The 27874-nt window shown below is 41.4% G+C and overlaps 1 protein-coding gene and 1 long non-coding RNA gene across 2 annotated transcripts; one reads left to right on the top strand and one right to left on the bottom strand.

The window, feature by feature from the left end:
- Window positions 1-549: 549 nt before the first annotated feature.
- lats2 (large tumor suppressor kinase 2) lies at window positions 550-27874 on the bottom strand. The gene is made up of 9 exons (XM_084908904.1): window positions 27644-27874; window positions 20971-21720; window positions 9069-9201; window positions 7382-8961; window positions 6432-6659; window positions 5871-6225; window positions 5302-5484; window positions 5070-5176; window positions 550-4251 (listed from the first exon to the last, which is right to left on the bottom strand). The coding sequence occupies exons 2-9, from the start codon at window positions 21328-21330 to the stop codon at window positions 3694-3696; spliced, it is 3504 nt and encodes a 1167-aa protein (XP_084765030.1). The 5' UTR covers window positions 21331-21720; window positions 27644-27874; the 3' UTR covers window positions 550-3693.
- Window positions 5403-14967, top strand: LOC146371153 (uncharacterized). The gene is made up of 3 exons (XR_014797229.1): window positions 5403-5497; window positions 9939-9987; window positions 14525-14967. It is a non-coding gene; the product is annotated as an uncharacterized LOC146371153 (long non-coding RNA).

Genomic DNA, 27874 nt, shown 5'->3' with positions numbered 1-27874 from the left:
TGGTTAATTTAATTTATACATATATTTTACACACAAGGACAGTGAAAGAATTTACAAATTCTCAGTTCATACATAAATGTAAAAAAAGAGAGAGCTGTCCAAATTACATCATCTATAATACTGTGTAGACATGTTTTAACATTAGCACAGGGGAACTCGGGGGAGGGGAAAAAAGGAGAAAAGATACAAAAAAATATGTATATCTGTATAAATATAAATTCAAGAGTAACAGAATTTTATCACACATTAAAGACAAGCAAAGACTTTGTAGAGTAAAAACACAAAATGGAAAGGATACATGAGTAAGTCTTGAGAAGAAATCAGAATAGAGGACATAAAGTCAATCAACGATTGTCAGTCACTACTCTCAAACCTTAAAAACAGAAAAACGAAACATATCCAAGAAACACCTCACACACTTTGTGGCACTCACACACTCAGCAGAGAGCCATGGCTGTATTTATAAAGCTTTTTTTGTTTTGTTTTATCTTTTTTGTTAAAGGAGCAGTTCATCCTGGTCAGTGTGGATTGGCAATGCAGTCAATGATATTTAGAGAAGTGTTAGATGTCTGGACCAGCTGAGAGAGAAAAAAAATGAATGGGGAAACAGTAACAGAGCAGTGACAATCTCAGTGAGGCGATGCATCACCACATCATCTGTGATGGATCCCATTTTATCAGCTCGCAGACAAAACTTTGGCTGTGTTTACACACACAATACTGCTACTCTACCTTAAACCACCACTGGACACAGTCATAACAAATAGCTAAACTATGTTTTGAACAATGCAACAGATGATTAAATCTGATGTGAAATTTGAACTTTGAACTATCCACTTCGGTCTGGAGAAAGAAAAACAAAAAAACAACCAAGGAGCAGCTTCCGAAGTTTAAACAACACCTGAGATGTAACACTGTACAGTGGTGAAAACCCTGTTTCCCTTTCCTAAAACAATGCAGAGCAACTAAAAAAGTTACAAAAAAATAATAACTGAAAAAAAGCTATCTGAATGCTGTGTATTGACCATTACTGTAATATTCTTAACATGTCAAAACTGTGCATATGATCATATTGTAAATAACTTTGTAATTGTCATCTTTGTATGTTTTTTTTTTAAAATCATGGTTAAAGACGGTCTTGACCCATCCATGCACTCCAATTTAAAATTTGATTCATTAAAAAAAAATTAATAAATAAAATCTACAATAAACAAAGCTCTAGATTAGCAAAACAGCATTACTGCTATTTTTCAATTTTTTTAAAGATATTGCAGTAATATTGCACTGTTGATTGTTGACTGTTAATTGAAAATCTGATCTGCTCATTCTAAATTAAAGAGTGACTGTCGTGTGTAAGCACAGCAAGCGCTGATGTGAAATAGAGCACGCTCTGTTACCTTCCCCCAATCAAGAATAACAACAGGTATAAGAAGTCTCTGAAAATTATGACCAAAGTAAGAAGGCAGTCGTTTAACATTGTGTTGCTCGTGTTAGAAAAGGCACGTTTACAGGGAAAAAATGCAAAACAACAAAAATCAACTGTAACAAATCTTATCCACACAGAATCGCTCGAAAGCTGTGACCTCTTCAGCGTCCCCAGTCATCGAGAGAAATTTAGAATACTCCTGGAAAGTTTGGGATTAATTTACCAAACAGTTCAATTCGGCAGAATTGCTGGCTGATTGTCTGTAAGCAAGAATGTACTGGATGTTAGCGTCATCTGATGAGCAGCAGTCCAACACACAACATGGCACTGGTCTGTAGTAAAAAGTACAGAGTTATACACACAAACACTTGAACTTGTGGTCATTTTGGATAAATAAAAGAACATGTACCAAAACACTAACTCTTTGAAGTTGTAAATAGAGAAAGCTATTCATATTCATATTCTTTTTTTCCTCTGAATTTCCCGAAGCCAACTTTCCTCCCTGCTCTTCATCTCCTAACTCGATTCCATCTCTCTCACTGAAACAGAAACACTTCTGACTCCCCTCCTCTACACTCAGGGCCAGCCTGGCTGCAGCAGGAGAAGAGCCTACCTTCGAATGTGTTATCATCATCCACACCCTCACGCTCGTCGTCAAGTGGCGTCACGCACTCTGATATTCAGTTAGAAAGGCACTCAGCTCGTTACTTTCAAACCCCAGACACACTTAAGTCGACACTTCTTTCACCACAACCACAAAAAAAACATGTAATAACAATTATAATAATAATGTAAATAATATTAAACACAATAATAAGCAGCATGATGTAACTGAAAAGAGAATATATATATATATATTTATATAAACCAATATATTTGTACATTTCAGAACTAAATTTTTAAAAGGATAGTAAGTGTTTAGAAAACTATATATAATGTTTTTTTGTATTGCACATAGTCATACTATCACATGTTTGGCTGTTGTAAGGACATGTTGCTTTGTTTTGTTGTTTTTCTTTCATGATATCCTCCAGATCACAGGAGATTGGTTAAGTTACAATTTACAAAGTTACAACTGTCGGACTGATCTTTGCTAAATAGCTGTACAAGTGTGCATCTTAGTGAATATGTGTGTGTATTTGGAGCTTTGATTCTCAGTCCAACCCAACTAACTAAGCCTAATCTGACCCAACAGATCCTGTATAGATCAGGGGGGGTTCTCTTAATTCTCTTGAAGACTGAGAAAATATGTGAAGTGCTAGCAACCTGCCCCACAGTAAACAGATAGTATAATTTCAATACAAGAGCTTCTTTCATCTGATCTAACTCAAGAGAAGAATTTACTGCAAACTAAACCTGGCTTGACTTTTAGAGCCCAATTTAGAGCCAAGTTAGGACAGAAACTCTGTGATTGGAAGCATTTTAACAACACAAGAATATTTCTAACAGAAAACTGAGTTAAAAAGCATCAGGCTCCAAAACATTACACTGAGCTGAAGTTGGCACAAAATGAGGCAGGTGTGGATATATAAGATTCTGAAAACTAACTGCTGCAAAAAAAAAAGGACAAATTTTTCTCTCACACCACAAGAATGCAACTCTTTTTTTGTGGGCGAGTGTGTGTCAAAGGACTCTGGAAGAATTTCTTTGTCCACCTAGTGTGAGCCAAACCTCAATATAGACACTGAAATCAACCTGAAATCCAACATCCCTACACTACTGAGCTCTGTGTGCGTGTGTGTGTGCGTGTCTTTGTAGCTTATTTTGCAGCAGCTGTGAAAACAGGCGCAATCAACAAGTAAACTGGTTCCACTCTTCACATTGCTGTGTCAAATATTTGAGTGTAAAGCAGCTCAGTTAGAACAGGAAGTAGATCCTGTGTCTGAAGGTCACTGTGGAGGTGTTTTAATTGTCCGTAAGACCAAAGGTGGAAGGAATGGGACAAGAGGCTCCTGGAAGAACCAGAATCTCCTTTCGACCAGTACAGTGTCTGAGTCCTGCTCTCCTGACCACCTACGCTTCACCCTCGATGTGGGTGCTCACACCTGCCGTTTCTTGGTCCCAGATGAGGGGGATGTTTTGTATATATGCATTCCACAAGGGGGCAGTGTTCATCTACCCTGTTCTTGCAGTTCAACAATCACAGAGACACATGCACACCTCTACATATACATGAGAAGAGAAGTGATAGGTGGGAGGGTCATGAGCTGAATGACAAGGGCAGCTAAGAGACACGAGCCACTCAGGAAGACTGTCAGCATGCAGCTCTACACATACACGGGCTCACACCCCTCCTCCTGCTCTCCTTCTTCCTCTTCATCTTCCTCATCCTCGTCCTCCTCTTCTTGTTCCTCCTCCTCGTCTGGGCCCATTCCGATGGCTCCAGGTATGCTTAGCGACACCTCGCTTGTCTCGAGCGGTTTAGGGTAGCGGAAGGGGCAGCCGTTATCGTCAAAGAACCTGCGGAAGGTAAACTCATAGAAGGCGTGCTCTGGGTGCTTCCCATGAGGGGAGCAGAGAGCATCCAAAGCCCGGGTGCTGTCCCCGCTGTCACTCCATGCACCGGGACCACCCTCCTCCTCCACTGGGTCAAAGTTGGATGTGTCCATTGGGTGGGCGATCTTGGGCCGGTAGGGGGCCGGCTGCTGCCGCAGATTGCTAGAGAAATCCACCTGGGAGAAGAATGGGTGAGCCTTGATCTCACCAGCGCCATTGGCACCCAGGCGATCCTCTGCAGAGCAACACAGGCGACCGATGATATCGACAGCCTCTGGGCTCAGTTTGACCTGGGCGGGCACCTGCAGAGTGCTCTCCCAGTTAATGACCTGCAGAGCCGCGAGACAATGCATGAAGTTAAATCAACAGTAAAATATGACCCAGCTCTTGTATACATACTTAATAATTGGAGAACTTCAATGCAACAGTTTTGACTTTAGCTTTAAAGTCAATATCTACACTGACAACAGGATCTGAGTAAGACAACATCTCTACAAGGTCCACTCAGCTACTGTTCTGGAGCTGAGAACAGTAGCTGAGAAAAACACAACACGTTGTATTGTGTTTTTCCACAATACAATCAAAGGTATATAAGATTGTGGAAAAACAGATGAACCTGACGAAAAGCTATAGTGTAAACCTCATAGTGAAATTGTTTACAGCCAGATTATTGTGTTTCCAAAAACATCTGTGCAGCTGTATATATACAGTGGGCTGCAATAGACTCAACGACTGCTCATTTACTGGATGTACTTTCGGTGGCCAAGCCAGTTTTGAGATATGAGGCAAAAATTGGATTCCAGCTGCTGTCACCTAAGTTGACTGTAATTCCACTCTATCTCATTCTTCTTCTCTATTGTTCACAGAATTTCCTACTCATGGTTTAGGCTGCATTTTCATTCACTTGTCTTTGTGTCATTTTTTTGTGCCATTGAATTTAATTGCTCTTACAGAGTCAAGCAAAGTGAACAGAAGGAAGAAATAAGGAGCTCCTAATTTGACGTCTAAAGGACAGCAAATGCAATCTGCCACTGTTTAACTGTCCTGGTCTGCTGCAGCTGATCTGATCCAGTCACATCAAACTGACTCATTAGGTCACCAATTAAAATTCAAAATAAAAGCAGGGATATCCTCCCTCTTCACTGACCTTAATCTGAGTCTCAGTGGGTGTGGGGGCAAGGAAAGGCGGCTGTCCCACCAGCATCTCAAACAGGATCACTCCCACACTCCACCAGTCACACAGCTGTGTGTAACCTGCACACAACACGCACATCAGGTCAACTGTCTAAATGCTTTCTTAGAACACAACATCCAGTACAATCAAAGGTGTGTCAGTCATCAGATACTGTGCAGTAATTATGCTTTTTATTCTCACACACCTTTGCGCAGGAGCACCTCGGGGGCGATGTAGTTGGGCGTCCCCACCAGGGAGTGTGCCAAGCAGCGTTGGTGCTGTCGGTTGGCGCGTTGCTCCAGTGTCATCAGCCGGTCGCCACACCGGCAGTTGGATACATCGTCCCAGAAATCACTGGGCTCCATGCTGTCTTGTCTAATGTGGCTCCCTGAAGACAGAAGGTGAGAGCAGATGTTTTAAAACCCCACAAAGAGAAGGATATAATACCACATTGCCTGGTGAAATTCAAATTTAACAACCTGGACAACTGACAATACTCTTGGCAACTGCTCAAATTTGGTACCTGTAAAGTCTGAATGCACCTACATGTTCATTTAATTTTACGTGAACACGTTTGAGAAAACACAATCAAAACCTGAACTCTCTCTATTAGAAATCACCAAGCATGAGTTGTACAAGAGTCCAACGAAAATTGTGTGCATGTCTGTATTTGTGCATGTCACAAACATCAACACACTAAATCCACACACGGTGTCTTCGTAGTTGAGGGAGCATGTATTTGTATGTCTGTATATTCAGATAAAAGTGTCTCACCCTTCTGGTAGTACTTGGAGTTGTGTGTCCAGCGGAAGCCTGTGCACAAACCAAAATCTGTCAGCTTGATATGTCCATCCAGGTCAATGAGGATGTTGTCTGGCTTGATGTCGCGGTGAATAAAGCCCATCTTGTGTACGCTCTCGATGGCTAGTGTCAGCTCTGCCACATAGAAGCGTGCCAGAAGTTCGGGGAAGACCCCCATTCGGATGAGCAAGCTCATCATGTCTCCGCCGGGGATGTAGTCCATGACGAAGTAGAGGCTGTCACGGTCTTGGAAGGAGTAGTAGAGACGCACCACCCACTCGTTGTCCGCTTCCGCCAGGATATCGCGCTCTGCCTTCACGTGAGCCACCTGCGTAACGATAATCCTGATTTAGCCTGTTGCATAACATCTTATCACAATCAGTAGTGTCCACAAAGACACAAATGTGTTGAACCGCTGTTCTACAAACATAGAAAAAAATGTGTAAATACTTTTATACACCTGGTGAAAATGCACAGGCCAGAACTCAAAAGGCAAAAGGAGTGTAGTAAAGCAATAAAAATGCATAAATTCACCTGGTTACGATTAAGGACATCTTTCTTGCGCAGTGTTTTCATGGCATAAAGTGCACCAGTGTCGACTTTACGTGTAAGACATACTTCGCCAAAAGCACCTATGCCCAGCGTCTTGATTTTGACAAACATGGACTTGTCCATTTTGGCACGGCGTAGCCTGTTATAGTTGGACTCTTTCTGGTACAGCATCTTCCTCATTTGTTCTTGCTCTGCTTCGGAAAGGCCGGCCTGGACAGGAAGAAGAAGAGAGGTTGAAGAGGATCAGTAAAGGGAGGACATAACGGCTATGCAACCTCTTCAAAAGCAGCCTTAGAAATAGTTTAAGGATGAGATCATTTTTCAACACTGATTAATAATGACCAAGGAATGAGGCTTGAGCTGAATTCAGTGACTTGACCTTTACTGCTTGTTTAACTCATTACATGAGTTAACTGTCTGGGTCTGACTGTGGTGTTTTTTTCTATTCTAAGAATGCCTTTAGGTCACAGCAAAAAAAATAAATACATTTTAAATGCAGAGGCCAAAGTTCTGATTCAGGACAAACACATCAAACACAAATGTGAAGTCATTTCGAGACAAAGATCTTACTGTCTACAGCAAAGTCTTGAGGGAGAATTGTTGGCATGACAAGCTCTTGTACGTCACGTCTCTGTGCCCATCATAGTTCTCACCTAAAAACCTGAAGGCTTTACTGGTCATTTTTTAGGTATTAAAATTTTTCTTCAATCTTGAATCCTGAGCATTTCCCAAACCACACTGATGGGATTTTTTATGATTTTTTTATCATCAGCTTAGGTTTCTTTAAATATACTTTGAAATTAATTTGTAAATACTCAGAGATTGTTCAAGACAGCCTAATCTTCACAGCAAATCGTTTGCTTCTATTATATACATTCTACATTTTACTTATCTAATGCAGTGCAGGATGAAAAATGTTCATCTTGTCTTACCTTGGACATCTCCTGTTCCAGCTGAAGCCTGCGGTTGAGTTTCTGGTGGTAGGTCTTCATCACATTCTCTATGTGCTGCTCCATGTAGAACTTGAAGGCAAAAGGTGAGTAGCTTTTGATACGTGACTCCCTCTTTTCCTCATCTTGTCCATTTTTCCTCACGGGAACAGGGGATGTCTGGATCTGCTTCTTGTCTTTCACTGCTTTTTCTCCCTTCCCCATCTTTGTCTTCTCTTTCACTGGCTGGCTCTCCTCAGCCTTTCCACTCCCTCCGCTGCCACTGTGAGTACTTCTTGCAGCAGGGTTGTTGAGGTCCTGAGCTCCTTCCAGGGCCCCTGTCTCACCCGCCGCCCCAGACATTAGGAGGTTTTTGGGGTAGGGTGGTGGTGGACAGCGTGGCTCCTGAGCAGGCTCGAGCGGGTATGTTTCTTCTGGCATGTAGGGCAGAGGCTCTGATGCATCCTGGGCCTGAGCAGTCATCCAGCCAGGGTGACATGGTCCCACAGCTGTCTTAGGTTCTGGCCTCATTACACGGATACTCTTGACAGGCTGTTGGATGGGTGGAGATGTTACAGCTGTGATGGTATTAGGGGGGCCCAAAGAAGGCTCCTGTTTCCCATTAGCAGGTGGTGCAGCCATCCCAGGCCGGACAGCATTTGGGCCTGCAGAGCGACTGTTAAAGGAGTTAGTTCTGCTGGGGACACGCACTTCACCTCTGAATGGGCCCTGGGGCTGTGGCTGTCTGGACTGAGGGGCCCCTTCAGGACCTGGCGGCCCTGCCCAGGGGTGCTCATAGAGGTCCAAGTTGAGGCTGGCCCTAGAAGGTGTCATCAAGCCCTGGGGCAGATCTGAGAAGTCAGGGACCATGGCCACAGCACCTGGGGAACGGGACATCATGTGGACTTGGTGTGAGGTGGGGCTGGCCTGTCGAGGGTGAGAGTGAGGGGCGAGGTACAGGTTAGCAGGATATCCTCCACCTCCTCCTGCTGGCCCATTCTGACCCATGCCTCCTTTCCCTTGAATATTGACATAATTATCTGTGGGTGACATGGGGGGCGGTGGCATCTTGTTTTGGAAGGAAGGGGTCCTCTTGACTCCATAGCCTGCAGACTCCATCATGTGTGTCCTGGCATGGCTGTAGTCATAGTGTGGGCCTGGGACAGGGCCACCTGGTGGTTGTGGCTGGAGCTGTAAAGGCTGGCCAGGGACATTGTAGCTCATCATAGGCCCATGTTGCTCCATACTGCCAGGGTAGCCCTTCTGCTGTGCCCCTGGGGGGTACATAGTGTTGCCTGGGTTGCTCTGGGCGGCCATAACAGATGGATAGGTACCCATACTGGGAGGCCGACCCAACGGGTTTCCCATTCCAGTGACCTGTGCTGCACCAGACGGGGGCATCATGTAGTTCATAACAGGTGGAGCATTCATATATGGTCTGGGCATCTCACCTTCAGGGCCATAACCTTTTGCCCCGTCATACATAGAATTCCCCAGTTGATGATACGGAGGCATGGCACCTGCTTCACCTGAAGCCTCCAATGCAGGCCGGTGGTCCATTGAATTTGGCATGCCAGCTTTTCCTAGAAGGTGCAGGAGGAACTTTTTGTTATCGTTTAAATATATGTAGTGAAGAGAAACTAAAATCTACTAGCCAAGTCAATTTGCTCACATGAGGCTGTATTCATACCTGGGGAAGTTTGCTTGATGACACGAACGATGAGCTCATTCCGAGGGTCGAGGTAACTCATCTTGCTGATGTACTCTAAAGCTGCTTCAATGTTCCTGCTGCCCGTCTGCTTCAGCGCCCGTATCGCCATCTCCTGTGAAGAAAGCAGACACGCAAACATTAAAAACACACACACACATGCACACACACACACACAAAACACAACAGTCCTAGTAGGTGCTCAAGCACCTGCATCCTCTCCACTTAGGGTCACATACCAGTGATTTCCTCTGCCAGACAACATGCAAAAACAGTAGGGGGCTGAAAGTCACTCACAAATTAGTTACTGGTTTTTGTATTTTGCAGTGAGACAGATTTAAAGCAAACACAGTTTCTCACACACACACAGACACACACATACACAACTGAATTTTTAGAAATGAAAAGACTGTTAGTGAATATACACTTTGCCATATTCAAAGAAAACTCTTTCAACTTGGACATTTATCCTGCTGCATGATCATTTGTATTTGGGGAAAGTTTTTTATGTGTATGATTCATAGTCGTAAGCAGTGCAGCAGGGTGTGGTCCTGTGTTCAGAGGCACTAACAGAGCAGCTTCACTGGGAATGACCAGTAAGAATTTCTTCTAATACAGTTTATGTATGCCTCAGTTTCATTTCAAACCAGCTGAATAACCCTTACATCTCTTACCGCTATTTTAAACCACAATGTCATATTTTACATTTTAGAGTTCGTTTGGTCTTCCTACCCAGGTTTGGTTTATTTCTGTTGGTTTAAAAATTACATTTGAATAAGACTGGCTGTTATGACATATGTCACCTTTTTCATTTAAAACCTTTTTTTCCTGGCTTTTCTCCCTTCCTCACAGGTGGGGCGCGCAGAGTTAATCCCAGGCCTGGAGACGTGTGCTCAGACAGGTGGGTCACTATAAAAGCCAACGGTATGTAGGTCACCAATGTGAAAAATGCTGGTTAACCACTTTGGCATTTTCTATTCATCAGTTGCCGTGTAATTTACAATTGAGACACTGCAGGAAAAATGCGGAGGAGGGAACAAGCAGAGAATTCTGCTCCAGTCTATGGCAACAATGCCAATCATTCTCTTGGTTCTTCTATTACATTCAAGCGGGACTTCTTAAATGGTTCTCTGCTCAGCCTTTGATTTAGAGTGTAGAAACCCACAATGATTGAATTAAAGATTCCAAACTGCATCACCTCTCAATATCTGCATCACGTCTGAGCTGGAACAGAGTGTTTCCTTAAATAACATTACTCAAAATCCAGGCCCCAGTGTAGAAACGTAATGCGGTAAAATCAAACAGACCTGTGGTCACTGACCCTGTGCACAAACTATTTAATAAATGAAAGAAAACTATACACATGAATGGCTGACAATTTGCTTTAATGCATAAAGGCAGTTAGAGAATGACCTGAACTTTCTCAATTTATGACCTATGGGAATCCTATGAGACTGGAAAAAATCCCAGTACGAGACTTTAAAGATGAAAAGGGAAACACGAGGACCAACTAACCAGAATATCAGTGATATCGCAGCTCATCCACTTCACATTTCACAGGTTACTGCCCATAAAACAACACATACGAGCTTGACCTTGAGCAAAGTTTCATTTCAGACCCATGATCATTGTGTGTAGGTGTGATTGAATTCTGACCAATCCTGTAGGAGGAGTGGCAATTTTTGTGAGTGCTCACTGGTCCCTTGGCCAGACAATCTAAAAATCAGTTGCAGCAGTAGCTGGAGTGCAGAACAAGCCAGAGATTCACTAAGGGCGTCTGCCTTGGTCAATATGCCAACTGCATTTCGTTACCTTGTACTTGTGACATGTGCAATGACAATAAAGTTGAATTCTATCCTATTCTTTTCTATTCTATTTTAAAGTGATGTCACAGACAGTGTTTGCACACCTAAGTCTTTACAAGACATGGGCACGTGTTTCAGACTTAGCACTGGGCTTATCATTGAATATCAGAGTTTCTGTGACATTGACACTGCATGATATTAACTTTTAAGGATGGCGTTTAAGAGAGAAAAAAAACTGCCTAAAGAACATGAGAAAAAAATAATGATGAAAACTGGGAGTGGCCCTGACACTTTTTTACATCTGTAAATGGCACTGTGAATACCTGAGGATGTACAAGAACACTGACCAGTAGCCTGGCAAAAGATCCAACATGACAATGAGCCTAAGGACACTCGCAGCACCTCGCAAGATGGAAAAAGAATTAACTTAACTGACCTAAACCCAATGTTCAATGATTATAATAGCTCTGGAGTATTATAGACAGATAGGTGAAGCAAGATAACTCTCCAGCAAAGACCAAAAATCCAATTATCTCAAGAAGTGGTAGAATGTTTCTCCATAATTATCTATGCCAAGGAGGATGGACATAAAGAAAAGATGTGAAAGTAGTGGGGAAAAAATTAGTGACTTTCTTTGCTTAGGTTTCTAATGTAAGTCTTGCATTTCTGAACAGTCATGATTTCATTTGTCATGCAGAAAAAATGACCTAAAATTTCAGTAAAGCAATTACTCGAAAAGCTGATACAATCTAGAGTGATTAAATGTGCACAAATGCAAGCACCCAACCCACTTGTTAAACACGATATCTGTTACTGATACACTGCTTTTTCAGTCAGAGGTTGCCCATTATACAGTTATTATCTTGTTTGTTTAATCGGCTTCAGTTAACCCCCAGCAGGGCTTGAATAGTATCATCCCAATGTCGCTCACGCTACGCCCGGTTTGGAAACACAAATCCTCTGCACCTCAATACGTGCTAATTATTTTAAAGAAACCAATGATACCACAAGATCATCATCAGTAGCAGCATTTCAAAAAGCAAATCCCTACATTTATAACGTCTCAGTTATTTACTTGCTGATTGCAGGGTAACATCAGGGGTTTTTTAAAATCCCTCCTGATGACAGCTTTCAACGTAAAAGATGATGATGATTTATCGTCGTGAACTTAACATTGCCTTCATAACCGTAAATATGCAAACAAGTGGGACAAAAATCAGAGAAAATCTGAGAAAACAAAAATTTCTCCTTCCTTCTCCGAGAGAGCAATCCACACCTAGATGACTTAAGTCCCCTCAAATGACATATGATCTCAGTGCAAAGACATGTGAAGTCAGACGTCTCAGAGCAGAGCAGGCGCCCCTACTGACAACATGAAGGAATAGCAAGTGCGTCTTCTCCCCTTTACACCTGATGATAAAGGCTAATGAAATACTTCCTTTGGTTGAAATGACACAATGCTGAACGACTCAACTAAAAGACTGTGCCATAGATGTAAAGTTGGTTTTTGAATATATTTTAACTATGATGTTGTGACAATTTGTCATTTAAGCCTTTAGCCAATTACGAGTCATCGTCGTATTTAAATAACTCTACTGTCATTTTAACATATCCTTAATCCGACCACCCTCAATTTTCTTTGTTATTAATAATTTGTTTTAAATATTGTTCGAAATGTATATCTCATCTAAAGTCCTTTGAATGCTGTCCTTGTTTGAAACATGCTATATAATCTATCTATATGTAACACTCAGACTCAGACTTGTCATGGTTGTCACTGACACTAAACACATTAAGGGAACACTGGAGACATTTTCTCAGAACATAAAACAAAGGAAAAGCGTGTAATTGAACATCAGAAGCAACAAAATACGGCTTTGTCTGAATGGAAGGAAGGAAATGAGCAGATGAGAAAAGTTTTATCCCCGAGGAGCCATTTTGTGACCCTACTTTCTGCAGTTTCTCAGAAAGACTGGCTGCCTTTATTTGTCAGGAGCAACCTAAATCAAACATACTAAATGGCTTAAAAATGGGACCATGCAGTAACTGTGGGCACGGATGTATTTGAAAGCCAGGAAATGCCAAGGCGACACACTTTCTATGCCCACGGTATTGTGTGTTTGTGTACGGCATTCATCTCTGTATATGTGTGTATAAATAACACTACTGGATGCAACGTGCACAAACCTCCTTTTCTGTGTCTCCTCCCTTTGCATGCACATAACTTTATGTGCCTTAGCTTAAAACTGACCACACACACACCAATGTTTATACTTTGTTTCCTGTGTATGTGTGTGTGTTACATTCCTGCATAGGCAGCAGAGAGTGTTGGCTGCCAGAGCCGCCCAGTAATGTCACTTTTTATCCTTCTCCCTTCAGTCTTTCTACCTTGCGCACTTTTCTCACGTAGGACTTTTTCTTTAAACATTCTCTTTTTCTCTCCAGGAAGGAGATGAAGTTAGTATTTCTCTTAGTTATAGGCACAGAAATGGACACAATTATGGAGTGACAAGTGGAAAAGAGATATAGAAATCAAAATGTTGAGTGTTTGCCTCTTTCCTTGAGTGGGTGTGAATGCATTATCATCAGTTACAGAACATGCAGAACATGTTCCCTTTCTTACAACCAGGGAAGGTGTGGGGTTTCCAACATTTTAGAAAACCTTAGACAAGTTCAGTGGTAGTAAAGTTTGGGATATTCTCAAATCAACCTAGAAGAAATGACCCAATGCCCTTTAGCCGTTTTAAACAGCTGCACTTAAATACGGTGAACAGTCAGATGACATGGAGATGGCAGCTGCTCTTCAAAGGTCTCCAATGCATTCAGCTTATTTCTACACAAGACCGTGCACATGATAAAACATGGATGAAGCTTCTGGGTTGGAAAAGTAAGGCTAAAGCGTAAGTGCCTTAAACCTGCTTTCAATTTCTTTCTTTTTTTTTTATAAAGTGCCAAATCACAACAACAGTATCCTGGGTGCTTTATATTGTAGGATAAAGATCCAACAGTAATACAGACAACACCCCTACAATCAGAGCACCTCCTATGAACAAGCACTTAGCGACAGTAAGAAGGAAAAACTCCCTTTTAACAGGAAGAATCCTCCAGCAGAGCCAGGCTCAGGGAGGGTCAGCTATCTGTCGCGACCAGTTGGGGGTGAGGGGAGGGAGACGGGACAAAAGACATGCTGGGGAAGAGAGCCATTTAATATGAAGGTCACCAGATGGCAATAGCTGCGGTTGTAAAAACATTTCCAGCCTATATAGAAGTGTTTGGGAAAACAGTGTTTGACTTCTGTAAATATCTTCCTGCTGAGTTTTTACTCACTCATTTGGGGTCAAATTGAATAAAAAAACAATTCTGTAAATCTTGGCCATGAAAAGTTTAAAAATCTTTTTAATATTTATTGTGTGGTTAGCGCTGTTTCCTCACAGCAAGAAAGAGTTCGACTCCACCATCTGGGCGGGGCCTTTCTGAGTGGAGTTTGCAAGTTCTCTCCATGTTTGCCTGGGTTCTCTCCGGGTACGGCATCCTCCCACAAAGAGATGCACTTAGTGGGGTGAGGTTAATGGGTGACTCTAAATTGCTCTTAGGTGTGAATGGTCGTCTGTGTTTCTGTTTGTCCTCTATAAGATTTGAGACCCGTCCAGGTTGTACTCCGCCTCTCACCTCCAGCCCTGCCACAACCCTGATAAGGACAACCGGACGGATGAACAGATGAAGGAAAAGAATAACATTCAGAAGTGGTGAAACCCATTAAAGGTGTTTCCTTATCCACAGTCATCTCCATTTCTTCAAAAAAAAATGTAGCTTCTAAATCATGAAAAACTGTTTTTTTAATAAGCCAAAATATTGAATACAACAATAATTGAAACTTAAACAGCTGTGAGACAGAGAAAGTGGGATATGCTGAACCCTCAATACAGCAGTACTCTGCTTTTTTGGATATTCCTCTGTTTAACAATGCTCTATGTTTGTGTATGTGTGAGTGTGTGCGTTAAGCAGAGGCGGGCCTGGTGACCCTGGCTGTCATGGCGACAGATGTTCGTTGCTCACATTCCTCAGCTCAGGAAGCAAGAATTCAAGCTATTTGCAATCTGGATGGGCTCTCTCCCATCTCGCTCCTTTTCTCTCTCAGTTGAAAATATCCAGGCCACATTTGCACCCCTGTCATAATGGTTGCAGGCCGCAGGCCGCCGAGTTATCCAAACGCATAATCACCAGCCTACAAACTAGACGGAGACACACAACCTGCTGTGACACATTGACAGAACAAGCACAAACAAACACTGTTTTTCCCTGCACTATGGTGATTTGGGAATTTTAATTATCATTTTAACCCATTTCTGAGACACACTGCAGTGCAAGACCCTTCAAATCTAAGCCATATGGGAGATATTTTGGAGTGCAGTGCAGATGAGACATGGGGAGAGAGGCGTCCATGCCTCATTTTTGCATTGAGGGCTGTAAAAGAAAATAATTCTGTCCTGTTCCATCATGCAAAAAACTGCCTAGCAGACACAACAAATGCACCACAACATTTAAGTCGAGAGACGCCTTTCTTACAGTCATTATTACAGTGCTAGCTGAAGAGAGCCTTTTTTGTCTACCCTAGCATACAAATCACAAACACAAGCCACACTGCATCCAAGTCACGTCTTACGTTTCCGCAGGTCCTTCCTCCCTGCAGCTGTCAGACTGTACAATCAAAACTGCTCCCAACCATCATAGATGTTTACATCTGCGCTGTAACTGCAATAATTTAATCAACCGATTCGCACTACAACCTGGTTTGCCTCTTATCTGTAGTTATTTTTATTTAATTTAATAACTATACAGCACTCTGTTTATAGTAACCATATGTAAATATGTAAGAAAAATTGTGTATTTTCTGTTCTGTGTCCTGTGTACTGTTTGTTGTATATGTGTCTTTCTGGCTGCTGTTACAACCAAATTTCCCCTTGTGGGACAATTAAAGGATTATTCTATTCTATTCTATTCTATTCTATTACTGGCCTCATCACAACATAAACACTATCATGTATGTTTTCTCAGACGTTAATATGCTTAGCCAGTTCCCAGACACAGGAAAAGGCCTGTGAGGATGGCCTAGAAGTTTAGAGGAGAAAAACAAAAATCGAAGAATGTAGCCCCCCCCGCCCCGCCCCCTTACTTCCTTTCATTCCATTTCATCTCAATGCCTTGCATTCCTCCCCCACCCTCGATCCCCCTCCAAAACATTTCCGCCTATTAAAAAAAATATTATTATGTAACGAGCCACATAGCTCTGTAATTTGTCGCTGGAAAAGACATGAGAGATGAACAGAAGGAGAAGAAAGACAAGACTAGTTGATAAGAGCTGACCTGAAAAAAATATGGAAAAAGAAAATAGGAGTAGAGGGGAGGAGGAGCTTAGTAGCTCAATTCAAAATAGAGCAGTACTTATGGCTTATTAATGATGCAAACAAACAAAGCAGTAGTATGTGTGCACAAGCAACGAGACACTGCAGTTTATACTTAACATGTGGTTAAAGGTTTTTCACAGCAGAAAAAGCATACATGTAAAGACACTTAATGTTACTGCGGCATCATTAATGGCTTCTACTTTTCCTAACACAATGTACTAAAATTTCTGATGTGAAAAAGTGCTGCAAACATTCACCCACACAACATGTGAATGTGGGCAGTCAGTCAGGCAACAACTCTGCTAATGTCTGCTTCAACTCAGGATTAGGTGGTGCAAAGCAGCTGCTCAATCGGAATCTGTCGCTGCTTAATATTCGAGGGTGGTTATGAGTGTCAGGGGACACAAACCAAATGTGAAGAAGCAACAGTCTTCTAAGTGTGCAAATTCATTCAAAGATACTTTACAATCCCTTTGTAAGGATGGAATATGGTGAATTTTAACAACTGGTGGTACAATATTTAATAATATTTAATATTCACCAGACGAAATCCTTTAAACAGATTGTTTTTAGATATGACATTCAAATTCTCTTATCCATATTGAATGTCATGCACGTGTCCTCACACTGTGGTTTTTTTTTAGTAGCACGTGTTCTCAGTGTGACAGCCGAAACTATGCTCCAAGCTCAAATTACCTGTCTTTAAAGGTATATCATTACTGATTTTACTTCAACTTGATTTTACTTTGACTTGTTTCTGTACATTTCTGCGAGTCTCTCTGTTTTTTGTATTCACAATGTCTGACAGACAGACCAGAGACAGAGGAAGAGTAGGAGAGGAGAGGCGACATGTTGGGTGGTGACTTGGCTGCAGCAGAAGGAACTGTTCCACCCTGCTGCCATTGAATGTTCACTTCCTGTTTGTATTGACTGGGCCCACACTGCAAAATGGTGGTAGCAATGGTCATCTAGGCAGGACTGCAGTAGCCCGTCAGTGTTTTTTGTGATAGCGTCCAAAATAACTTTTCTTTTTCCAAAAGAATTTTTCTGCTAGGCCAATAGGATACACACACACACACACATATATATATATATGTGTATATATATATATATATATATATACACATATATATATATATATATGTGTGTGTGTGTGTGTGTGTGTGTGTGTGCATGTTCAGACCCACCACCACCACTACCACAAAAAAACCCAAAGACAATTTAGGCTTTTTTTGTTGGTGACAGCATGTGACATTGATGGCTTAGATACCCAGCTAATAGCTAGCTCATATTTTAAGCCCATTGAAATTGTTTGTTTTAGCAGAACAAGGAATCCTGTACACTTCAGTGTTTTCAATGTAAGCAAAAGATAAGTCACTCTAAAAGACTTTCAGATTTTGAGTATTCTGAAGTACTAAGGTTAATTATAGTTCCACAGGCTTCCACGCTAAGACCAATTCTATTTATATAATACATGCTCACTTTAGGCACTATTATTCAAACCCACAGCATCCATTTTTGTTGCTATGCAGATGATACCCAGCTTTATCTATCTATGGAGCTAGATGACACACACCAATCAGTTAAACCGCAGGAATTTCTTAAAGATATAAAGACCTGCTTCTGGATTCAGGGAAAACTGACGTTATTGTAACCTGATGGTGCTATTTTGGCCTCCAGGAACACTGTGAGGGATTTTGGAGTCGTTTTTTGACCCAGATATGTACTTCATCGTGTATATTAAACAAAGATGAAAAAATCTTTCTTGCATTTGCACAATATCTCACAATTAAAAAGATCCTGTCTCTGTGTGATGCTGAAAAACTAGTTTATGCATTTATTACTTCTAGGCTTAATTATTATAATACATGATTATCTGACTGTCATAAGAAGTCTCTGAAAAACGTTCAGTTGATCCCAAATACTTCAGCTGGAGTCCTAACAGGGACTAGAAAGAGAGTTTAGATTTCTCCCATATTAACGTCACTTCACTGCCTCCCTGTTAAATCAACAATTTAATTTAAAATGTGTCACCTCAAATCACCTTGAAGAGACTGTTAACGTGATTTGGTGCTATGTAATTAAAAGTGAACTTATGTAACAACATCCAGGTAAAGGTTTTGAGTTCAACTTGACTTACAGAGTCTGCTTGAGAAAATCTAAAATGTACCTCAAAACATCAGCAACTAAATAATCTAGTCAAGCCTGAAAGGGTTTCATTCCTTAATGCCTAAATATTTGTGCTTTACCCCTATTTACGTGCTCCTTATGTTGTGGTAATCCCTTTGGTCCTTTTGAATTAGCCATTGCCACATGCCAGCCAACACACTTCTAAGCATCCAAGAAAGGCAGCAGTTTAGGCTAACTATTACCTGCTTTAATAGGTAGCCAATAATTTCAAAGTATTGTTCGCAAGATGTAGTTAAAGCAAATAAATCTGAGCTGATGGAATCTTGGATGATTTTTAATAACTTATTGAAAATTAATGGGGGTTAATATCTGTTTTATTGGAACTATCAAACCACGACAGTAGTTCCAACAAAAGAGAGTGATAGTAGTGGTCTGAATGACTCGGGTAATCTTTAATGGGAGACTACTTGAATATATCATATTTTTCTTCTAAAATCTAGTTGAGGAGCCTATAACAGCATCTCAACTCAAAGTTCTGCTTGAATAAATGTTCTCAGTACGAGTGCCATATCACCTTAATGAACATTTCCCCCAGGCTTGTAGTTTAGAACATACTCGCCAATGAAAATATGTGAGGCATTCCTGCCATCCTGTTGGGCATCCAACCAAGGAACCTAAAACCTGAAGTTTCTGTAAACATCATGGACTCAGTTGTGGAGTGAGATTTTCTCTACAGACCACTGTAGCCTTGTGGGGTATTAGTTATTTTAGTAGTTCCTGAGAAGGAACTACTAAATTTAGGTTTAAGATACAAACACACACCCAATGTCACACTTTCATGACATCAACAACTGCCATGTGAATTATGTAAGGAATTAGCAGCAACCTCAAACAACCCAAAAGATAAAGTGCATCAGCTTAAATGTGCTGAGAGGCCTGCAGTTCAGAACTCAGTGCATTAGGAGGTGGACACCTTTAGGATATGTTCTAGTCAGGACCCAAGATATACACATTTTATAATCTTTAGTAATTTTTTGTCAAGGAACGAAAATAATAAAGGAAACTCTTATAATAACATTTTTTCAGACCTTTGAGGTCCATATTGTATGATCAAGCTCAATAGTTTTCAGCTGGAGTCCAGGTGTCTGTCTTCTGTCCTCAGCCAAAACATGGAATCTGATGTGTTACTAAAAACTAAGATGTCACATGAATATTTCAAGACAATTAAACAAACTTGATGGATTTGGTTTCTCAAAACTAGAAACAAAACAGGCAACAAAAATGTAGCAGCTAATAAGTTAGGTAAGAAGGATTAGCCAAATGTGCAGCCTTACACCATAACAATTATCACAGTATAGTTACAAAACTGACATTAGCGGACCAGTGAAACAGGTAAGAGACGAACAGACAAATGAATTGCTGTGCCCAGTTTAACTCTAATGTATCACACATTGAAACAAAATACAGAGCAAAGGTCCCGCTATCAGCGAATACCTGACATACAGGGGATGTTTGGCTGTGATAAGCTGAAATCGATTTGGCTGCATGGGGCATTCTCCCAACTCTTTTCCCTTCACATGTTGTGTATGGGCTTGAGTGGCGCATTCTTCACATACCGTGCTCAATCACAGGGCTCATCCTCAAACTCTTTAACCACACATGTAGCAAATCTGGACTCACTGTATTTTGTGATGATGCGCTGTGATGTAATCATCTGGCTTAATCTCCCCAAAGCTCATCTCTCTCTTTCCAAAGAAATCTTTAAAATGTAAAATAAAAAATATGTCTAAAAAATAAGAAGCTTTACTGAGTGACTTGGGTGAAAAAGCTTGAACTGGACTCCTCACTTCCCATGGAAACACTCTCTCCTCACCCTGACCAGACTTCTGATGGAGTACTTGCATTTCTTAAGTGGGACAGAGCCGCTTAGGAAATCCACCTGGTATTTTAACATTCAGCCCAGTGTTACATAACCGAGGCACTATACACTTGGCTAAGCAGACTGTGCATTGTATTTTATCTAAGAGCACAAAGCATCCCTGAAAGCTTCCTCTAGAAATTCCTGACTGACAGAAAAAAGTGGGTTTGAACATCTAAGTTAAGTGGGAATGGCGGGAACCGACACTAATGACACCAATGACTAACATATTCAAAACTGTTTAAGGGAGTCTCGTGATTGTTTCACAAATTTAGCACATTTATTCAACCAATACGTCTGGTCTTGAGAAGATCATAGATTCAGGTAAAACTGAAGTTATTTCGCTATGACTGAGGTTTGTTTTTTTTGTTTTGTTTTGGGGGTTTTTTGGGCGGGGGGGTGGGGGGGTGGGGGGGGGTGATTAAAAAAAAGAAATCCAGCTGAATTCTAGTAACTTAATGTCACCTTAAAGCAGACTGATTTACAACACTGCGTGCAATGCATTAAAATACTACTGATACTAAACAGTTTATTAAGGTAAGACAATTGCACGACAGAATCACCCATCTGCTCCCATAACAAGACCATATACTGCCGCTGGAAACACTCATATCTCTAAAACTCACCTTGTCACAACCAGCGTTCACCAACTCCTGCAGCATCTGCCGGTTCACCTCCCCGGCGCCTGCTGGGTGTCCTGATCCGGAGGTTGAGCCAGACTCAAAGGGCTTGAGGGACTTGCGGATTTCCCGCAGCGCATTCTGGTAGTTGTTGAACTTCTGCGGGGGTCTGAGCTGCTGCTGTCGGCTGGTTGTGTCTTTCCCGCTCTTGGAGTCTGCCCCTTTGCCTCCCTCATTCCTGGAGCTACTGCCATGTAAAGCCTGGCTCACCAGCTTGGCCGGCTGCTTCAGGCCCTCCTTGATCTCTTGAAGCCTTTGCCGTGTGTTTCCCACATACGGGGCTGCGGGGAAAGTCTTGGGCCTCATGGCCACAGTGCCCAGGGCAGGCACCTACTCTAAAAAGGGAAACACGCACACAGAAGCACACACAAGAACACACACACACAAACTGGCACTCACTGCCCTACAACCCTACGAAAGATTCCCTTTAAGCTTGCTGACCTAAATAGATAAAAAGCCTCCAAGAGCACAGATTGGAGGCACAGGTTTTATGATCCCTACTCTATGTCCCTAATTTTTTTCTATCTCGCTTTCTGCTTTTGATTCCTGCTCCCGCTGCGGTGGATGAAGGTGAGGCAGGAATACTATAGGCATTACATGGTGTGATTTTCAAGGCTCAGGTTCCAGCTTATTCCAGGAAATGCAGCTGGTCACAAGGGCATCGTGGAGCCAAACGATGATGATGCCAATCTGCGCCTGTGGGTGAAGAAATGAAGTTAGAGCATGAAGACTGGGCTTCCACATCCCATTCAATTTTATCTAGATTTTCTAAAAATCAAAGCACATACAGTAAAAAACTGTTAACAACTTTAGAAACATGAGATCACAAGATACCACACAAAAGTAAGCTGTTCTGCACCAATATAAAGTGAAGTAATCCTTGTGGAGCCAGTTAGACCTTTTGGAGGTCAAATTGACTATCAGCACTGCGTATGTACTCTCACATACTTTTATGCATAATCCAGGAATGCTAGAGGTTAAAAAACACCACCTGCCCCCCACCCCATCAATGCATAGCTATGATTGCACAATTCAGCTCCTGTCAATGCATGTCTCTGATACTTGGTCATCGGTAAACACCCATCTGAGAGCACGGAGCCCCAGCATGGGGTCAACACAAATGTCCGACCTTCCCTGCATCAGTGCCTCTGCCTTTTATGCTCCTCTGTGATCTGACATACGACACTGTCTGACAATCTTATCTAGAAGAACATGCTCCGCAAGAAGGTTACTCCGCCAGTGCAGATGGGCTTTCTGTCCAGAGCCTCAACTTTACAAGCTTCTCATCTAGGGCTGTGGGATATGACCAAAATCTCATATCCCGATATAAGACTTCTATCGTCCCGATAACGATATAAATCACAAAAATGTAACATTTTCTGTAAATTCTGTGAATCTCGGGCAGCTCGACTTGCGTGAAGTGTTTCCAGCTGGGCGTCGTGTACCTGGAGTTGAGTGTTTTAACTGATGCATGAAACTATACATTTCTAGACATAAGTTGTAACGCCCGCCGTTTTCTTTGTGAGTATTTATTATACGGCGTGCTGCGGGGAAAAGCCTGTTCTAACGTTTGAGTCTAAGGTTTATTTTTTAGCACCTGGCAGCTCTTTTTTACTTCTCATCCGTAAATAATCTGCTCTTTCACGTGATTCGGTTTATTTTGAAAAGTCTCAACAGGATCTTGAGCTTTATTGTGAAAGGTTTATGTGGAACATAAACAAGCGGACACGCGATGCTGTTACCGTCGTTGTTGCTAACGACAAAGCATAAAAACAGATGCTTGTCCGTCCGTAGTGTGTTTATATTAAATATAAGAGAAAGAGAGAACTTTAAGAAATTAATATAGCCACTGCAGTGACCATCAAAACGATGAAAAAATATTGCCGTAAACAGTTTATTTTGCGACACCACGAAACAAACGATAGCGTAAAATGAAACGATAGACGTTTTTATATCGTCATCCGATATATATCGTTATATCGAACAGCCCTATTCTCATCTAATCACAAATACTGTACAATAGCACAGTAGACCTGACTTGAATCATATTAAAGAGGTCAAGACCATTTGGCAATACTAGATTTGATTAATATCATACTTATGTCTCACATTAGTCAATTTATGAACCATATCAGTTGAGTTAAGAGCTTATATATCAAATCAAACCGTTAAAAGTTAACGAACTTGAATGTGTTTGCCTCGGTCTTTCTTTTCTGTTGGTTCCACGTGAGTAAATCTCACCTTACTTGGCATAGCATTACCTCTGCAGAGGAGAGACCCTGAAGCTGACAGGCAGCTGGGTTTCCTGTCTAACTGAGAAGCTCACAGGCTTCAAATAGTTTTAGAGAAGCAATGCCAGGTCTCCAGATACCAATCTCACCAGCACTGAAAAACTGCTAGATACAATCCTCTTCTGGCAGGTTTCGACATGGCTGTGGTTTTCAACTCATGTCTGCAATTCCAACCATTTTGTGAAGCAAACATCTTTCAATTGATTGGGTTCTATTTCAAAAAGTCTTCTTGGCAGGTATTGAATTGCACCTGAAAATTATCCTGAAAAGGAAAAATTACTTATGGGCAATTTTCCTCTTTGCCTAAATAAAATAGTTATTTTGTCTATGAGAACATTTTCTGTACTTGATCTACACAGACCTGAAGAGAAGCTGCAGACAACCTTCCTGTCTATATGCATAAACAAGGAATGAGTTATGTTCACCACATGCTTACGTATTAACAAATACCTAAGGGCTTTCATTATATAACGTACAGCATGATGGATTGAGAGGGAAAAAAGAGACTTTCTGCAGCAGTCTGACCAAGACCAGTGATTATGTCTCCTCCCACAGACCAAGGAGATCAGCAGGTCATCGTACTATTACAGTCAACAGACACGGACACAGAGCCGAACGTGTCACTGTTGGTGAGTTATTATGAGCTCGTAACAACATTACATCACGAGAAGAGCTGCTGTTTGTGTGCTTTCTAAATGTGAATCATTATGCTAGCCGCACAACTACTTCAAATTCAAATTTAACAAAAAAAAAAAAAAAAGGGCGACAAAATTGCTTTTTATTCTAACGGACAAATCAGAGACGTCACAATTCTACCCTCAAATTTAAGCACAGATTCAATTATGCCCTCCAAGTTAAATGATGTCAAATGGTAAATGGCCTGTATTTGTATAGCGCTTTTACTAGTCCCCCCTAGGGACCCCAAAGCGCTTTACACACCCAGTCATCCACCCATTCACACACTGGTGGAGGCAAGCTACAGTTGTAGCCACAGCTGCCCTCAATATTAAACAATGATACATTTCAAGAGTTTTTCAATATGGTTCCATGTCAATATGGTTTTTATCTAGTAAGATGAAAAGTTATCAAAATTAGTTATTACTATTATATATTTGTGTTTATTTAAAACCAGCCACAGAATGTGAAACAATCCACAATTACCAGGCAGCCACCTATTTTTTTTATTTTGTAGATTCAAGAAGGTTACGTCCTATTTTTACTCATGACTGAGTTGTGTGTTTGTTCTCAATTAGCAGAGAGCAGATAGCGAAGTATGTGCAGTATTGGATTTTTGGAGTTTTCTGGTTGAGCTGATTTACTACAAGTTTCCCCGGCTGATGTTATCTCAGGATCGCGGTAGTATTCCCAGAGCATTTCATTCCCACCCCCCACCCCCAAATGTTCCAATTTTTATATAACTAACATTTATGTATAAAACTTGAGGGAGTATTTCGATGGCATACATCTTTTTTAACAACCTAAAATGTTTTATTGAATGTCTTAAAGTAGCCAGTTGAGCATCAGGTGGATTCTAATTTTTTCCTCCTCAAACACCATTAACATTTGTCTCTGAGATATCATGACCACAACTTCTTTTTGTACTTACTATAGCTGCCAACAGAGATCTTTTAAAGCAGCAAATTACTTCAATTTAAAGAAAGTGTTTGCAGATACCAAATTAAACATCCAGATGTTTCCATCAGTTTCAAACGTGCCACAGCTTTGATTCACTGATAAAGTAATATAGTCTGAAAACTTTGAAGCGATGGTGATGCATCATACTGAATTCTTACACTATCCCAGAGACTCCTGTGTGTCTGTGTGGAGGTACAAAAGAATACCTTGAAAAGAAAACACACCAAAACTAAAATTTACAAGTCAAGTTTTGGTCTTAGGCAATGCCAAACAGAATCCACCCAGTGCTGTGATATTCTATATTTAGATAATTAAAAATACATTCTTAACAATATTATCTTAATCTTACATCCCTCAGCGTTACTACCAAGCAGCTGCAGAGGAAAAAGCTTCCAAACATAAAAAGCTCTTGAACTGCATCTCCAATCTCCTCCTCCTCCTCCTCCTCCTCTCTAGCAGTCTCCATCCCTTTGGGCCATTTAAGGAGGACACAGCCCTCACTGTTTGTACAGATCAAACTTTGCATAGACAAAAACATGCTTTTTCTTTTTACACTGCTGGGTGGTGGGGTAACATGGGGCCAAGCTCCATAAATGTTGCCCCATCTCCAAGATCTCTTGCCTCCATTCCTGCGATGCTTCAGGCGCCGTGTCCAAGCAATGAGCATTCCTTTCCACAAGTAAGTACAAGTAAAATACCGCAGCTCAATCACGGGGCAGTACGCTGACCAAAATAACCCAAAACACAAACTACACGGACAGTATCTGTCTATATCTACAAATCTGTAAGAAAAAAAAAGACATGACTCTGCCCAAAACACTGCTCTACACATAACCACCTCCATCACTGAACCTTACTCCTTCTTTGACCTAACCCTAAACCTAAGATGACTTAAACTTCATGCTTCATGCTTTTGGACTTTTTGACTTTTAATGGCACATGTGACACTTTAAACGCATGTTTCAGGTAATGTCTTCGTGGACATGTGTTGTTCATAACAAACTTTAGCACACTATACCACAGCTTTGTTTTTGGTCTCACCAAAAACAAAGCTGCCCACTGTGATGCTAAATTGGGAAAGCATGCATTCTGCAATCTTGGACCCCACAGAATACTGAGCAATGCGAGCAGCTGGCAGGTTAATATTAATAAGATTGCCTCTAACCTGCCTGATGGATCTGAGAGAATGTGGACGGTCATATCTCTGCTGTGTTTGGGAAATTACGAAGCAAGAGGAGGCGGAGGTGGAGGAAAGAACACAACTTCCTAATGGGCAAAGCTGGCCAACAACTAAGCTTTGGGTGGAGTAAGACAGGGGGTAGAGGTGGGTGGGACCAACTCAGTTAACGTTGCAGGACACATCACAAATGTGCAGGCAGGGACAACAGTTGATGGAAACTGGCTGCAGCTGTGAGAGTGCAAGTGTGTGTATATAAGAGGGAAACAATTTGGCTCTTTCTGTGTGTATCTGATGTACTGCAGCTCAACCCCAAAATCAAACCGATATGTTATCCCTGTAGCCTTTCAAGTCATCTACCCATCTAGATTGTTTTTGTGTGCATGTAGCCCACTTTTGTACATTTGTCCCTTTAAAACAAATATGGTAGTAGTAATAACATGTAATAATCCCTGCATACTTCTTACAATCCACTGTGTTGACAACATCACCACCAAAGCATCTGTTTGTATCCCAGTGGTTCCTTTTTTGACAGATACCTCTGACGTGCATGACACCACACTGCTGCGCCGCCCTAGTCTGAGTGAAACTGGTCTGATTGTTTGAAAATGTGACCCCCCTGCTACAGGACACAGACAGGCAGGAACATCAAGCGTCCATTTAAAACATGTGACTTTGGTTTGCATCACCCAGGTCTGCTGTCACTGCTGAACTAATCAAAGCGCTGGACTGTCTGGACAGACAGAAGTGTGTCAAGCAGAAAGAAAGAGTGTGTGTAAGTGTGTTTTGTGGATAGTAGTGTGGTACCAGTACACCTGAATGAAACGCACTGTTGCATCAGTGCCAAACTATGCAGGCCCTGAGAGAAGTGAAAATGATAGAATCAATCCAGATTACTCCATTTTCATTTTCAGATACAATATAAAAAAATATTCTGACCTGTTATGAATTATTTTATTAAGCTCAGTTCTTATTAACTATGAATCTGTTCACTCACTTTAAACAGTGAAATGAATGCAGGATCTTCTGACTAACAGCATCTACAAAGCATAGCTTCTGTTACTGTTAGTGGTCCTCAGAAGAGGCACAAGTTAGGATGCCCAAATAAGATGCAGTTACTTTAAATGTACACAAATAAAAAAACATTTAAACATAGACTAAACCCTTAAATTGAATTCCCACATTTGCACCAAAGCTTTAAAACTAGTGTACAGTGATATTTGTATAGGCATAAAGGTCCGGAGAGCCCTGTTTTAAAGCGCTGGGGCCTTCTCAGCAATATCCCAGGCTTGAGTTGGGGGCTGAGAGCAGCAACACATTCCAATGCAGGGAGAGAAAAAATGGAGGCAGTCCTGTAAGCTCCAAAGAGGCTCAAACATACAGAAACTTCCATTTCGTTTTCCATAAGCCTCGCTATATAACACACCCATAACGGAACGTTTTGCTCAGCAACAAGTCGTGGAAATAAGTCACACCACCACCACTCCCCTCCCAAAAAAAGCAACTCTCAACTTACCATGTGATAGAAGTGGCGAGAATAACTCAATATGAAGAGAATAAATTCCGTTAAACAACAACTTTTTTTTCGTTAAAGAGTCCGGTTCTCGGTTGTTGAGCGCGTACACCTAGCTCAGTGGGTAAATATGATGAAATGAGCCTCCATTTTCTCCCCAAACTCCAGGCAGGATCAGAACTTCAGCACAAAGTTGGACACTCGCTGCATTGTTAACATTCCTCAGGTCACGTG

Source organism: Perissodus microlepis, chromosome 16, assembly GCF_051167445.1.
Source record: "Perissodus microlepis isolate ML-2025 ecotype Zambia chromosome 16, ASM5116744v1, whole genome shotgun sequence".
NCBI lineage: Eukaryota > Metazoa > Chordata > Actinopteri > Cichliformes > Cichlidae > Perissodus > Perissodus microlepis.
This window is presented reverse-complemented; position numbering and strand designations above follow the sequence as displayed.

What these genes read in the sequence shown, in the direction of transcription:
- lats2 (XM_084908904.1), bottom strand. Translation starts at nt 21,330, where the DNA reads ATGAGGCCCAAGACTTTCCCCGCAGCCCCGTATGTGGGAAACACACGG. An exon ending in ATGTCCTTAATCGTAACCAG is followed by an intron (nt 6,226 to 6,431) that starts GTGAATTTATGC and finishes ATCGTTACGCAG; the next exon opens with GTGGCTCACGTGAAGGCAGA. An exon ending in CCACTGAGACTCAGATTAAG is followed by an intron (nt 4,252 to 5,069) that starts GTCAGTGAAGAG and finishes GCGGCTCTGCAG; the next exon opens with GTCATTAACTGGGAGAGCAC.